The 16,686-nt window shown below is 40.0% G+C and overlaps 1 protein-coding gene and 1 pseudogene across 1 annotated transcript; one reads left to right on the top strand and one right to left on the bottom strand.

Moving 5' to 3' along the window:
* Positions 1–269: 269 nt before the first annotated feature.
* Positions 270–2,508, bottom strand: LOC135268800 (ubiquitin thioesterase ZRANB1). Its single transcript, XM_064361807.1, has one exon. The coding sequence runs from the start codon at positions 2,447–2,449 to the stop codon at positions 323–325; it is 2,127 nt and encodes a 708-aa protein (XP_064217877.1). The 5' UTR covers positions 2,450–2,508; the 3' UTR covers positions 270–322.
* A 1,597-nt stretch (positions 2,509–4,105) lies between these two features.
* On the top strand, positions 4,106–14,627 carry LOC105731675 (piezo-type mechanosensitive ion channel component 2-like; annotated as a pseudogene).
* Positions 14,628–16,686: the final 2,059 nt, after the last annotated feature.

A 16,686-nucleotide genomic window follows, 5' to 3' on the forward strand; every position in this document is an offset into this window, starting at 1 on the left:
GATTATATTCAGTATAAAGAGTACATTGTGAGGGAGTATATTTTTTATAAAAGAGTACTTCCTGTGTGATTATATAAAATATTAAAGAGTACTTTTAGAGGGAGTACATTTTTTATAAAACTGTATTTCGAGTGTGATTGTATTCAATATAAAAGAGTACTTTGAGAGGGCATCTCCATTAGGTGTGTGTGGTCCAGGAAAACACCCGAGCAGATTCTGCCACATTTGGTTCAGTCCATGATGTAGACTCTGCTTGGAGCACCACACTAACTTTAGGGTCATTACAGATCCAATGACTTGGTCTTCTGCTTTTTTTTTTTTTTCATTCATCTTCAGCATCCTCGTCTTCCTCTCCATCAGACAGGGATGTACACGGCCGGATCTGTCGGTAGCGGTCAAGCCATTTTTCTACCATTTGAGTAACCAGCGGGTGATTTCGCCGCTGAGAGCTCTTTTGCATGGCAACCAGAACTCCCCCCTCTGTCACACAGCAGTCCAGCCACTCCCTGAGCAGTTTTTCTTGCTGTTCCTCGTTACCTAGCTCCTGAGCAGAAAGAAAGTGCACATGGAGTAGCTTCCTTTCACTGTCAACCAGAGGCAAAAATGTGATGGTGACATCATCATCAGTATTCAGATTAGCACCAGCACCTCGGTTGCCATAGCCGTCATTTTCCATGGCAACCAAAGCAGAGAAGTGGCCCCTTGTATACCCCAGAGCAATCGGACTTTTCCAACAAAAACTCTGTTCCCAAAACAAAGGCAGATAAACACCTTGAAACCGAGTATATCCTAAAGTTTCTCCCCGGAAACTCTTGTAATATTTTACTCCATAAACTATAATTGGTCGTCTAAGAATATGTGCCAGTACAAAAATGTGTGTCTGCTCCAAGCTTGCTCCAGGCTGACTAGCAAGAGAGAGTATAAATGCCCAGTCTTCTTGCCACTGTTCTTCTCTCAAGGAAAAATGTAAACCAAAGCTCTGAGAATACCATGATTCCCAATCTTTCCAGCGTGTGTAAAACCAATGTGAACAGTCATGCAGGCTGTCATGCAGGGCTTTCTGAAGCACCGAGTCATTGTCATAAATGCCCCAGGTAGCTTGTAGTACTGAATCAAGTAGGCAGTCTCCTGCAGTCCGGTTCCAAAGTGCATATAGTCGACTGTCCAAACGTGTAGGCAATTCCAAGGACCAGTTAATAATTGGAGATTCTTCTTCTAATTCTTTTTGAACGTCTCTATCAAGCACCTCATCAAATAACTTTTCTTGGACTGTTGGAGGCAAATCTTCAATATCTGCTGGCAACGTAAATGTTACAAGGTCAGTCAGAAAATAGCAAGCAAAATCCCCCTTTCTCTGATGAAGAGAGGCAGCGATCTCTCTCTGGATTTGTTCTGTCAGTTCAGGATACACCATTGCTGGAATACACTTTGCTGCTTGTTGAGACACCTCTGTAAGCAATATTGCTAGCATATCCTGCCTCTGAAAATGTATAGCCAAGTGTACAAGAGTATAGCCAACATCAAAGGCAGAAGGACGGTTCAGCAAGCGTACTTCGTCTGCAGTGAGCTGGCGTGCAATGTCTCCTCCTGATGACTTGTATGCTTCTATGGCAGCTAAATCACCTTCTACAACCCCCACACAAGCATTGAGGAATAGCCAATCAGTCTTTTTCATCCTGTTTTTAATTTGCTTTAGTTTTTTGACGTCTACTTTGAGTTCCTCCTTGCTGCCGACAGCACCAGCCAATTCAATCCTCTGAAAATCCATTTTCACTTCAGAGTCCCGCTTCGTAGCAGGAGGTGGTCGCCTTTGGCTATTACCACTACTGCAACTTCCCCTCCACCGAGCTCTGTCTTGCTCATTTATTATTGAAGAAGCCTCTTCAGTCTCTGCCAACTCTATTGCTTCAATGTTATTAGGTCTGGGATGATCACAAACAACACATCTTTTAGCCTTGGCCCAGTTTTCATATGTGCAAACAGAGCAAGTCCAGTGCTGTGTCCTAGGGTTCAGTTTATTTCTATCATTGTATTCCTCGCAAGGATCAACAGAAAAAGCAACTGGTCTTGAGCCAGATCCTGAGGACTGAGGAGATTCTGTAGGACTCCTGGTCCTACGTTGGGATAAGCACTGGGTACATCTGATTGCTCTTGGCCAGTTCAAATATGTACACATGTGGCATGACCATTTATTTGCATTTTCCATGCTATATGAAGATTTAACCCTTGGTCTTGCACTCGAGTCTGGACATATCAAAGGACTACTTCCTCCTTCGGTGCTGGAAGGATCCCAATCTCTACCAACATCACTTGAACCACTTTTAAATGGATCTTCCGTAATAATTGTTCCACTAGGTCTTTGGGCACGACACATAGTACATTTGATTGCAGATGGCCAGTTTTCATACGTACAATATTCACAAGCCCACTTAATTCCACGTTCTGACATTGTGCAATTCTTCAAGTGAGTTGTGTCAGGCAGGAAGCTGACGGCAGCGGCTCCTCCTCCAGCTCCTGCTCCTCCTTCCCGTCCGACGGGCGCTCGGTGGCGGCAGCGACTTCCCTGCGCAGTCGAGCCTGGCCCCTCTCCGCCTCCCTCTACGCCGCCGCCCGCCCCACTGCTGCCGCCTCCGCCCTCTCCCCTCAGTCGGGACACGGTCTCCGCGGGCCTGCACGTGGCTCCCGGCTGCCGGAGGCGCGGGGAAAAGAGCAGAAAGGAGACGCTGAGGCTGGGGAGCCCCAGGGGGCGGAGGCAGCGAGGTACTGGGGGCGGCCGCGGGCGTTGCGGACTCCTAATCCATTTTCCATTTTATTTACATGCCATGCTGTCCAAAGATTTTCCAAGCAACTTATTTTGTAATTAAAAAAAAATTACAGAGACTATAAAGGACATGACAATTTCTCAAGCTTAAACAGAAATTAAAAAGAGGCCATTATTTTTTAAATTATAAAAAATAAGAAATACATCCCCCACCACATAAAACAATGTTGATGTTCTGGTGGCAAGTTGTGGCTGATGTTATTCTCTTATCTATATGCCACACTTTTCATAAGAAAACATCATCCTCATCATTACCATTTCTGTTACAAATATTTTTTTTATTTATGAGAGTGAATAGGTAAGGAGATGTTTCTCTCTTCTGTAAAATAAACTAATCTTGAACAATGAGCAACTCTTCGGAGAGGGTTGGGATGTTCTGGGCAGATTAAATTTTGTCTCTCTCATAAAAGGGGCATTCCCCCATAGGTGATAACATTTCCCTTTTGGTGGAAAGGAAAAATCACACTAAATTATCTGTTTTTCCTTTATTGTTTAACTGCAATGATTTCGTAGCTGTATTGCTGGTAGCAACCACTGGGTTGCGCAGTGTAAATGGAAACTGTCCATACCTGTGGATGAGGGAGCTGAATTATTGCAGTGGAACACTCAAGACTATCCATTATAAAAAAAAAAAAAAACCCTTCAAAGAGAGAAACTTTTTCCATACTGCCAGTTAAAAGGAAGAGTAACTGCTGCTTTCTGTATACAGCATGATGCATATAATCTATTTACGCATGTGCATTTGTGCACATACAGGGTGCTATGCAATTTCTGGAAAATTATGAAAAAGAAGATATAAGTAGCAGAACTGGAAGGAAACTCAAATTCTTTGTGGACCATCAGCCCACCCAGTAAGGAGAAAATGATACACGAACTCCTGGACCCCAATAGTAGCTTCTCTGTCGTTTTTTCATGGAGTATTCAGAGGTAGTTACTGTATTTCCATGCATAATTTCTCCCTTTCCCCAGTCTAAACTTGGAGTTCGGGGTGGAGGGTGTGGTGGGATGGAAGAATGGAAACTTTAGATAAATGTGGATCTTACTTTGTCATTACAGCCTTGGGAACTTACCTTCAATGCCAAAGTTAACATTTTTGTTTATTAAATAATGGCTTGGCCAGGAATCACCAGCCAGACTAAGAACTTTTCAGTTTCCCTTTTTTGTTGTTTTTAGCTAATTTTAGTGTTTTGGTTTTGGGTTTCTTTTGCATTTCAAAATCCACTGTATTTTATTACCTTAATGTACAATTAGTGAAACAATTAACATAATGGTTCTCTTACTATAATGCAAAAGAGTATTGCTCTGAACACCTCCCTCGTGCATCACTTACAGTACTATTGTAAATCTACCACAGGGAGCCTCTCCACTTAGATGTTCCTTGTGTGTCTTACATTTTACTGTCCATAATATTCCATGGAAAAGGAAGTGAGTGATGCTCACCTGAGACAGAAGGGCCTCTCCTAGCTCTGATGCAGCAAGAACTGACCATGTGCCTTCACATGAACACTAGAAATGAAGACAGATTTCCAGTGGTTTGAAAGTTGATTTAAATTAATATGTGGCTTTTAGAAAATCTAAAATTGTTTCAATGCAAAAAAAGAATTTGAATGTAAGTCTCCAAAAAATCAACATCCTGCTTCTTATAAACTGAAATCCAAATAAATTATCTATTTTAATGTTGGATTATTCTAGATAATAACTTTAGTTTTTAAAGAGGCTGGCAGTGAGTTCTGTGAGCAAGAAAGGGAGGTAGATAGACAAGCAGCAAGGTGATGATTTACAAAATGAAACAGGCTGGGTGAAATTTTACAATTTTCACGAAACACTGAAGTTTCATCTTAATGACAAAGAAATTTCAGGCCAGCTGTGGTGACTCACACCTGTAATCCTAGTACTTTGGGAGGCCAAGGCGGGCGGATGACTTGAGGCCAGGAGTTTGAGACCAGCCTGGTCAACATGGCGAAACTCTGTCTCAACTAAAAATACAAAATTTAGCACAGAGGTAGTAGCACATGCCTGTAATCCCAGCTACTTAGGAGGTGGAGGCAGGAGAATCACTTCAACCTGGGAGGCGGAGGTTGCAGCAAACCAAGATCACACCACTGCACTAGCCTGAGCAACAGAGAAAGAGTTCATCAAAAGAGAAAGAAACAGAAAGAAAGAAGGAGAGAGGGAGGAAAGAGAAAGAAAAATAAAGAAAGGAAGGAAAGGAAGGAAGGAGAGAGAGAGAAAGAAAGAGAGAAATAAATAAATAAATAAATAAATAAATAAATAAATAAATAAATTGCACCCTCTGGAGGCCCAGATTATCACTTGCATTCCACCAATGTTGGGGAAACCCTACCTGACCCTCTCCCCAAGTGTGACATGAGAGGGCAGCTTGGCTGTCTCCAAAGGGGGAGACTTCCTGAGGGTCCTGCTTGCCCAGCCTGAGCCAGTGGCCACCACGTGGCCCCTGCTTTGTTTTTTCCTTGGGTTGGTAGAAAGATCATATCTTAGCAGAAGTTCTCACATCCAAATACTCCATCCAAAGCCCAACAGGTTAGTGAAGCAGTTTTGGGAACCTCAACAAAATACACTAGTTGATTAGCTTAGTTCTTTCATTACAGTTTTGAGATTTAGGACTCTAAGCAAGCTTATTTGGGTAGGCAAGTAGTAGATTCATTTGGGTCTATGAGACCAGCTTCTTAGTTAGAATTAAGAAAGAAGTGTGACAGATACAGAAGAGTGCCTTCTAGAATCTAAAATGTACAAGGAAATAGTAAAAAAAAAAAAATAATAAATAAAGTGGGGCTGTTTAGAATGTAAAGAACTCCTTCAATCCCACTTTCTCCTTTTAAGTGTCTCAAATTCCTCATATCCAATTCTGCAAGAAATTAGAGCTACCAAAACAACAACAACAAAACAATTAAAATTCAAATTCTGATTGAATATTCCTTTTAACACAGAGTCTGTTTCTTGTCGTGAAGACTAACATCATTGGGTTAATAAAATAATATCTTAGAAACTCATATTAAAACATCAAGATGGGAGATGGGTTCTCTTTTGGTCAGCAGGCTCCTCCTCTTTCTCACCTTCAACTCTGTTTTAAAAGTGTTTGTAGCCTCCCTGGGTTCTATTTACTTGACTGTCTAAGAAGCTGAGCATTGAGGTGAAATGGACTGAAAGAGTCGGGACTGACAATTGTAGACCCAATGAAAACTTGGTGAAATTAATCAAATTAAGAGTTAAATATGTTGTAAATCTCTTTTCTAGACTTCTGAATAATCATTGACATTGAGCTTTTTTTTTTTCTTCACAGAAACTTAAGTCTCGGTGCAAAAGTGGAAATAGCAACAGATAAGCTTTCTTTTACTCTTCAAAATAGTACTCGAAAGAATATTGCTAAAATGATACAGGCAACAACACAGAAAGTTCAAAAACATCAGTGTAAGTTTATTTTTCTTGTTAATAGAGTTTTGTTAGGTATATGCAGCTGGTACAAAATGTCCATCTACAGATTCATGTGTATGAAAAATGCAACTTCATTATTTGGTACACAAAGTGAATTTCTATTTGGAGGCCTCATTTTGCAAGATTAAAGAAACTTAATCTCAGCTGTTGAGTTTTCTGTCCACTGTCCCCAGGGTTATGTCTATGGGTTTGGGCCAGGCATGGTGGCTCATGCCTATAATCCCAGTACTTTGGGAGGCTGAGATGGGTGGATCACCTGAAGTCAGGAGTTCAAGACCAGCCAGGCCAACATGGCGAAATCCTGTCTCTACTAAAAATACAAAAATTAGCTGGGCATGGTGGTACATGTCTCTGTAATCCCAGCCACTTGGGAGGCTGAGGCACGAGAATCACTTGAACCCAGGAGGTAGAGGTTACAGTGAGCCTAGATCACACCACTGCACTCCAGCCTGGGCTACAGAGCAAGACTCCATCTCAAAAATAAATAAATAAATAAATAGTAAATAAATACATGAATGAGGGTTTGTATGGTGACAGGCTCCAGGAAGCTCATCAGGGCATGGAAAGTGCTGGCCCACTGGGCTTCCATTGAGAGACATTATTCTTCCAGGTCTGTCAAGTCTGCAGAGTGGCTCTCTCCCTCAGCTATTGGGACCCATTTTGGGGCACACTAAAAATCATCATACTGATTCTCATGCCATTTGGAGGTATGGGAGCTCCGGCAGATCCACCTGGGTTCACTTGGCCCAACATGTGACCAGTGGTGCCCCATTCTCCCTGCCCCAGGGGGTCCTGGGCTCTTGCTGCCTCCAAGGTCCCTACTCAGGAATGGGACATGGGACTGCACTAAAATGTCCCAGAACTCTTGTCATTCATGTCTGCCACCTGATCATGGGTACCCACTTCTCCTGTCCACCCTCAGTTGAAGGAGGTGGGACTCAAGGTTCCTTTTTAGGAAGCCACTAGAGTCAAGCACATTCTCGTCCCACTCTCTGTCCACCTGGCACAGAAAGAATTGATCGCATCTCTGAATGGCAAACCTTGCTCTTATCTGACCATAAATCACCGAAAGCCAGGCAAAGACCCTCTGAGACCCTTTTCTACCATTATTCCTGCCCCTGGGTCTCTGAATGGGGGTAGAGTGTAGAGGGTTGAAGAGGACATGGATGAAAGAAAATTTGGAAGAAAAAAATAGTATATATCTCAAAATATTATCCTGCCACTTATGTACTCCACTTCCAACAGATGCAAGCTGAGATATTTAAATTCTAATATATGAACTAGCAAGAAAAAAAAAATGATATGGGTCTAAAACTGCTAAACAAAATAATTCAGACATCCACCAACAAGGCCCCCAGTTCTGTCCTCTTGTCTGCCTTGCCCCCATTTTAATGCATGGAATATACAGAGCACCATGGTGCCGGCATTAGAGGAGCTCCCAGACTAAAATACGTTTTGCAACTCACTAAAGTTGAAGGGCCATTGGAGATTGTCACATCCTCCCACATCACTTCCCAGATAAGAACATATTCAAGGTACTGGGCTTGTGGGAGGCAGAGGTCACTCGAGGTCCAGGTCACCAGCTCTCTTCACCCCTCACTGTCCTCTAAATCAGTCCATGCAGTCTACTTGTGTATTAGTCCATTCTCATACTGCTAATAAAGACATATCTGAGACTGGGTAATTTACAAAGGAAAGGGGTTTAATGGACTCACAGTTCCACATGGCGGGGGGTGCCTCACAATCATGGTGGAAGGTGAAGGAAGAGCAAAGGTACATTTACATGGCGGTAGGCAATCGTGTGCAGGGGAACTGCCCTTTATAAAACCATTAGATTTCATGAGACTTATTCACTATCATGAGAACAGCATGAGAAAACCTGCCACATCATCCAGTTATCTCCCACTGACCCCTCCCATTATACATGGGGATCATGGGAGCGACAATTCAAGATGAGATTTGGGTGGGGACATAGCCAAACCATATCAGGTTGATTATAGATATGTTTGAAAATCTAAAAGTTAAAATTTAAAGAGTGCTCAATGGTATGGATAAGAATTAGAGGATCCAAGCAAGAAAGAGAGCACCTTGGCTTCACAAACAAGCCACAGAAATGGGAAAAGGCCAGTGGCTGTTTGTAAGCCATCACCTAGCTTGTTGTACAGACTTACACATAGATCCAGATAAAGTTCAGTGAATTTGCTCAGCATCGGAGAGTTTTGATTGTAACAGAAACCTATAAATTATGATGTCTACACATTGTACAGATATGTGAAACTTTCACCATTATTTGGTGATATGAGGTCAAAAATAAAAAAATCAATTTTAGGTGAATAAAGCAACTAAAACATAATTATATCTTTTTTTTATTAATATACAGGACCATAGAAAAGATCTATCCATATGATGTGAAAGCACCTAGTGATTCTAACTCAAAACCCATAAAGCAACTTTTATCTGGTAAGAATGAGAAAAATTTGTTTCAGAATTTTTTTAAATCCTACTTTTATTCAATGTTAACAGTTTGTGTTTGGGACCTTCATCAAACTACCTTCTAGTTATCTCTTCCTGTGTGTCAAGAATTATAAAACCCCTGCCTTCCTTTACTAGCCCAAAGGAGTTACTTACTCAGCTGGGAGCCACATTCTTCATTTTCTCTTTTCCATTGATATGGAACTTGATTAACTTAAATTCACACCAAGTTTCTTATAGTACTGATTAATTAGACTATTGGCTTGTTTCTATTAGCAGCCAGATTACTGACAGAAAACTGCCTCATACACTGTTAAATATGTCTGCCCCTCACAATAAGAACAGTAAAAAGATACCATGAAGTGTACTTGATTCATCCCAAGGGTTAATAAGTATCAGTAGTGGCAATTTAGTGACTGAATTTCCCCAATATAATTTGGATGGTATAATTTCATGTTTCCTGTTTCTGGATTCTATTAATTATCAAGAACTGCTTGACTTCATGGCTTGAACCAGAAGCAGATGTATAGATCTGGACAATGTGGAAAACCAATGCAGTTATCTGGAACACATTCATTCATTCTCCAACATGGGCTGTTCACTATGCACCAGGCTGTAGGCCAGGCACTGGAGCCTGGGCTGCTGTGTTTAGCTGGAAAGACACAGACATAAGTAAGATTTGGAAGGCCACACAGAGATTGGGCTGGTAGAGGCCCAATGGAGGGCCCTGGGGATGGGCACAGGCTGGGCCCCGCATCCACACACATTTCTTCCTTTGCAGTAAATAAGTATGTCTTGCAAGGTATTTGCAAGATGCGTTGAGAAGTTTGCTATTTCCCTTTCAGCCAGGAATGGTTCTAGAAGTTTTTCATCTGTACATGCAGATTGCTCAACAATTAGTCATTCTCCACGAAGTAACTCTGTCCCTCCACAAGCTCTTCCCATGGTGACTCTATGCTGCAAGCTCCTGAGTTTCCTCCTTATAGCTGTCTCTGGACTTTAGAACCATCATTCTTCCTGTTCCTGTGGGTTCTGCATTGCTGATGTTCTTCTTGATAAGGACTCTAACAGGATCATGCTGTGCCTTACTCTTCCTCTTTGATCCATCCTTCCATGCCATAGAGTATTTTTTGTCAAGCACCATTCTTGGATTCCTACCATCTAGGATAAACTTGTCCAACCTGCAGCCCACAGACTGCATGCGGCCCAGGACAGTATTGAATATGGCCCAACACAAATCCGTAAACTTTCTTAAAACATTATGAGATCTTTTTTGTATGACTTTTTTTCAGCACATAAGCTATCGTTGGTGTTAGTATATTTTCTATGTGGCCCAAGACAAGTCTTCTTCTTCCAGTGTGACCCAGGGAAGCCAAAAGATGAGATACCCCTGATCTAGGAATTTAGTATGAAATGATGCTGATGTGGTTCCCACCTTCACAGAGTTTACAGTTCACCACCATGTTTCTCAGGAGAAGCACCAGCATCATTGGCAGGAGTGATATCTTCTTAGAAGGACCTATGCAATGTCACCACAAGCTTTTTCCCCCTATTTTCTATGAGTCTTTTGCTTTCACCCTAAATTCCAAGGAAAGTAATCATTGACCTGATATTATAGTTCTCAGAGATTTGCTGAGCTGCATGCCATCACTCTTCCTGAATTGAGCTCCTCTGCTCACTCAACTTCACCTATTGAAGTTCTCACTTGACAAATCTCAGCTCAGAAGTTATCTCCTCTGTGAATCACCCATGGATCATATTAACCAGAAATGGTCTCTCCAAGCCAACACATGTTGTCAATGCTGGCCCTATGGTAGCTGTTGTGTGCGCATAAATTGTGCTCGTATACATAGTCTTTTCCCATGGAGATAAGGAACAATGTTATATGCAATTTTAGAACCCCTTAGTACCTAATTGAGTGCCTTCCTCCTATAAGGCATTCAGTAAATTCTGGTAATATGAATGAATTGGTTCAATCATGAGTCAGTGATTTGGGTTTTTAAATGTCTATAGAGTCATTTGGGATTATCTGCTCAGCTGCTCAGGTGGTGAATCCTCCACTGTGGGCCCACTCTTCTTTGCCCACTCACACTGTTAGTATGTCCATGCATCCCTCTCATTCTCATCCTAGAACCTTATGCTACAGTTAGTAACCAGGTTTAGCCATCTGAAAACTGTTGCATTAAATCCTAAAATTCTCATGCTGACTTGATTTTGTGTTTCTACCCTTCTAGAAAATAATTTCATGGATATTACCATCATTTTGTCCAGAGACAATACAACTAAATATAACAGTGAGTGGTGGGTTCTCAACCTGACTGGGAACAGAATATACAATCCGGAGTGACAGGCCCTGGAACTGGTGGCCTTCAGTGACAAAGTCAGTCCCCCAAGTCTGGGATTCCTGGCTGGCTATGGGTAAGGACTCATTGAACAATTCACAGTTACGTGAGTCCATTTCTGTATCATATAAAGTTGAAAGCCTTTTATCATATAAAGTTGGGAAGCCTTTGATCTTCTTAGAATATTCTAATTGTAGAGCTGTAATATTAAAATGCACACATCCTTGGCCCTTCATTTCAAAAAATAAGGCACCAGAGTCCCATAGAGATCAAAATGCCAAGTGTGACTCACACAGTCCAGGCATATGGCTTCTTCACTCCGCATCTTGCTGTTATGGCACAGTTTAATGCAATTCAGTGTTTACGTTTAGAAATTGGCATAGAAATAATCACTTTTATGCTTAGATTTCCTTCTAACCCTTAGCAGAGGATCTATTAGACATCTCAGTTTTGAACTTCTGAACCATCTCGTAATGTGTTGCTTAAATCCTAGGACACACGCATCCCCAAAGACACAAATATAAAATGTATTTCTCAAAGTTAGCCTCATAAGAAACTATTTTCACCCAGAATTTTATTATAAAAATTAATCTCTGAGAAAGACAGTATTGCTAAAAGGAAAGAAGATAATTATATATAATTACATTTATACCAAATATATTATATGGTTTATGCATTAAATATATGCAATAAAACCACCTAAAGTTCATACATGAAACAGTTGGCATTGATTATTTTCAGAATGTGATATTGTAAAGGACTTTCATTTTTCAAGTCTAATAGCTGTTCTGTAATACACAATTCTATTTTCTTTACAAAGAACATGAATTATCCTTTTAATTATAGAAAAAGTCAATTTTTTAACCAAAAGGAAAAACCATATCAAACCAGATTTGATATGGTTATTTCTTCTATGGAATTTGAGGGAAAATAATATTATGTTTTCTTTTAGACATGCTTCAGGAACCATATTTAACTGCTATATGCAATTTCTACTTGCTGTTTTTTTCAGTATTATGGGATTATATGCTTCAGTTGTCCTTGTGATTGGGAAATTTGTCCGTGAATTCTTCAGTGGGATTTTTCACTCCATCATGTTTGAAGAGCTTCCAAATGTGGATCGAATTTTGAAGTTGTGCACAGATTTTTTTTAGTTACAGAAACAGGAGAACTGGAACTAGAAGAAGATCTCTATGCCAAATTAATATTCCCGTATCGCTCACCAGAAACAATGATCAAATGGACTAGAGAAAAAACAAATTGAAACCTTAGAACACAGACTGCAAATAATGTTAACATTTGAATTTTTTAAAAAGCACAATGTTGTCATAAGAGCTAAGCATTTCTAGTTTGATGGAAATGGTTTGTTTCTCTTCTGACAGGTAGACAAAAGGAGCTGATCTCCTTTTACAGTAAAAGCTACCTTGCAAGCTAAGGCACTGTTGAAAATAGTACGTGTCAGTCCATTTCTCCGAGATCAGGGCTACTTGCTTTATGTTTTAGTCAACAGTGTCTTGCATTCTGATTGACCATGTGAAGGAATCATTTATGGGCCCAGTCCCTGAGAGAAACAGAAGAGAAGTCAGAAGGAAAGATGCTTGTGTTTTCCTCTGTGGGGACTGCACCCTTCCTGGAGAGAGGCTACAATGCAATATACAGCACTCCATCCCACTGAGGAAGCTGCTCTGATGAGACTAGAGGAGCCTTCAACACACTCAGAATATGCAACAGCAATAGGGGGCAGACACTCCTACCCATGTTTCTAGGGGCAAAAGAGAAGGAACTAATTGCCCACGAAGATGCCAGTGGAAAGATCAGCCTCATTCTAAGCAAAAACATAACATTAGTGATACTCTTACTGCCTTATCTTAACCAAGGACTAATAAGATACCTTTCCATTAAACACCAGTGACTTCTTGGGGAAAAAAAAAGCAGAAAAACAAATGATGTGGACACCTGCTTTGTTGGGGTCCAGTCGTGACCGGCTTCTTCATAAACAGAAAGACTCAGTATTGTTAAGATGCCAGTTTTTCCTAATACACAGATTCAATGCAATTCCAATCAAAATGGAAGCAAATAAGTTGGAGAATATAGACAAACTAGCTCTAAAGTTTATATAACTAGGCAAGAGACCTTCAATAGCAAAACACAATTTTGAAGAACAAAATTGGAGGACAGACTAATCAACTTCAACACTTACTATAGCGCTACGTTAATCAAGAGTGTGGTATTGATGAAAAAATAGACAAACATATTGGTGAAACAGGATAAAGTTCAGAAATAGACACATATATTCAGTTTATCTTTGAAAAGGAAATAAAGGAAACATGATGATGAAACAAATATTTTTTTTTCAGGAAGGGGTGCTGGAAAAACTGAACATCCACATGCAAAAAAATAATAATAATAATAAATCACAGACCTTACACCTTAACCGAAATTAACTCAAAATAAAGACCTAAAAATATAACAGAAAATGATAAAACTTACAGAACATGACACAGGAGAAAACAGATTATTGAGTTTGATGATGACCTTTAGAAAAAATAAGAGTTGCAGTTCATAAAAGAAGTAATTGATGAGCTAGATTTGATGAAAATGTAATTCCCACCCCCCCCCCGGGGGAAGACACTAAAAAAAAAAAAAAAAAGAAAAACAAACCATGGACTGGAAGAAAATATTTGCCAAAACCTATCTGATTAAGGGCTGTCACAGAAATATATTAATATTCTTAAAACTAAACATTAAGAAACAACTTAATTAAAAAATGAGCTAACAGGCGGGAGTGGTGGCTCACATCTGCAATCCCAGCACTTTGGGAGGGAGAGGCTGGTGGATAACTTGAGGTAAGGAATTTGAGACCAGCCTGGCCAATAAGATGAAACCCTGTCTCTACTAAAAATACAAAAATTAGCTGGGCATGGTGGTGCACACCTGTGATCCCAGCTATTTGGGAGGCTAAGGCAGGAAAATCACTTGAACCTGGGAGGTGGAGGTTGCAGTGATCCAAGATCGTGCTGCTGCACTCCAACCTGGGTGATGGAGCAAGACCTTGTCTAAAAATGGAGCTAAATACATTAACCGGCACATCATCAAATAAAATATACAAATGAAAAATAAGCATATGTAATGATGCTACACAAAATACTTCCTCAGGGAAATGTAACAATGACATGCCACTGCACACCTATTAGAATGACCAAAATCCCAAATACTGACATCACCAAACACTGGCAAAAATTTGGAGAGGAAATCTCATCCAATGCTTTTGGGAATGTAAAATGGTGCTGTCATTTAAAAATTTTATTTATAATTTCAACTTTTATTACAGATTAAAATATACACATGCAGGTTTGTCACATGGGTTAAATTACATAACACTGAGGTTAGTGGTCCCAACAATCCCATCATCCAGGAAGTAGGCATAGTACCCAACAGGTGGTTCTTCAACTCAGCTGGCCCTCCATCCTTGCCTTGTCTAGTCATCCTCAATGTCTATTCCCATCTTTATGTTCATGTGTATTCAATGTTTAGCTCCCACTAGTAAGTGAGGACATGTGTATTTGGTTTTCTGTTTTTGCAGTAGTTCACTAGGATAAGTACCTCCAGTTCCATTATGTTGCTGTAAAGAACATGATTTTATTCTTTTTATGACTACATAGTATTCCATGGGGTATATGCACCACATTTTCTTCTTTATCCAGTCTACCATTGATGGGTGCTGCCATTAACATGCATATGAATGTGCTTTTAGGGTAGACTGGTTTATATTCCTTTGGGTATATGCCTAATCATGGGATTGCTGGGTCCAGTGGTAATTCTGTCTTTAAGAAATTGTCAAACTGCTTTCCACAACAGCTGAACTAACTTACATACCCACCAGCCGTGTATGTATTTCTTTTGCTCCACAGCCTTGCCAGCATGCTATTTTTTGACTTTTGAATTATAGCCATTCTGATTGGTGTGGGATGGTATCTCCTTGTGGTTTTGATTTGCATCTCTCCACTGATTAGTGGTGTTCAGCATTTTTTTGTATGCTTGTGGGCATTATGTATATCTTCTTTTGAAAACTGTCTGTTTATGCCCTTTGTCTACTATTTAATGAGGCTGTTTTTTGCTTGTAAATTTGTTTCTTTTAGATACGGGATAATAGACATTTGTTAGCTGCACAGTTTGCAAATGTTTTCTCCCATTTCGTTGATTGTCTGTTTACCTGTTGATAGTTTATTTTGCTATTCATAGCAAATGTTCAAAAGGGAAGCTCTTTAGTTTAATTAGGTCCGATTTGTTGACTTTAGTTTTTGTTTCAATTGCTTTTGGCATCTTCATCATGAAATCTTTGCCAGGTCCTATGTCCAGAATGATACTCCCTAAGTTATCTTTGAGGGCTTTTATAGTTTCAAGTTTTACATTTAAGTCTTTAGTCATCTTTAGCTGATTGTTGTATAAGATGTAAGGAGGGGGTCAAGTTTCAATCTTTTGCATAAGTCTAGCCAGTTATTTCAGCACCCTTTACTGAATGGGAATACTTTCACCATTGCTTGTTTTTGTAGATTTTGTCAAAGACCCGATTGTTGTAGGTGTGCAGCATGACTTCTGGGCTCTCTATTCTGTTCCATTCATCAATAAATCTGTTTTTGTACCAGTAACATGCCGTTTTGGTTACTGTAGCTTTGTACTATAGTCTGAATTTGGGTTATGTGATTGTATATATACCACATTTTAAAATCCACTTATCTATTGTTGGACACCTAGATTGTTTTCATATCTTAGATACTGCAAATAATACTGCAATAAACATGGGAAGGCATACATCTTTTTCATATACTGATTTTAATTTCTTTCTGTATATTCCCAGTAGTGGAATTACTGGATCACATGACAATTCTATTTTTAGTTTTCTGAGGAAACTTTTGTTTTCCAAAATGGCTGTATCAATATACAATACCAATAATGGTGGATAACAAGTCCATTTTTTTCCTCATCTTCTCCAAAACTTATCTTTCATCTATTTGCTAATTGGCTGTCAAACAGATATGAGGTGACACCTCATTGTGGTTTTTACTTTGTATTATCTCATGATTAGAGATGTTGAGCAATTTTTCATATATCTGTTAGCCATTTGTGTGTCTTCTTTGAGAAATATATATTTAGGTCTTTGCCCTTTTGAGACAGTGTCACCCAGGAGAAAGTGCAGTGGTGTGACCAAGGCTTAATGCAGACTCAACCTACCAGGATCAATCCTCCTACTTCAGCTTCCTGAGTAGCTGAGACAAGAGGAATGTGCTTCACACTTGCCATGGTGGTTTGCTGCCTCCATCCCAACATCCCTTATATTAGGTATTTTTCCCAATGTTATCCCTTCCCAATCTCCCCACCAACCCATCCCTCCGCTAGACCCCAGCAACAGACCCCATTGTATAATGTTCCCCTCCCTGTGTCCTCATGTTCTCATTGTTCAACACCTGCCTATGAGTGAGAACATGCGGTGTTTGGTTTTCTGTTCTTGTGTCAGTTTGCTGAGAATGATGGCTTCCATATTTATACATGTCCCTGCAAAGGACATGAACTCATCCTTTTTTATGGCTGCCTAGTATT

The sequence above is a fragment of the Aotus nancymaae genome, unplaced genomic scaffold, assembly GCF_030222135.1.
Source record: "Aotus nancymaae isolate 86718 unplaced genomic scaffold, 86718_ANA_hifiasm-v0.15.2.pri h1tg000043l, whole genome shotgun sequence".
NCBI lineage: Eukaryota > Metazoa > Chordata > Mammalia > Primates > Aotidae > Aotus > Aotus nancymaae.

Bases quoted from the DNA above. Each gene is read 5' to 3' on its own strand.
- LOC135268800 (XM_064361807.1), bottom strand. From the start codon at position 2,449: ATGTCAGAACGTGGAATTAAGTGGGCTTGTGAATATTGTACGTATGAA.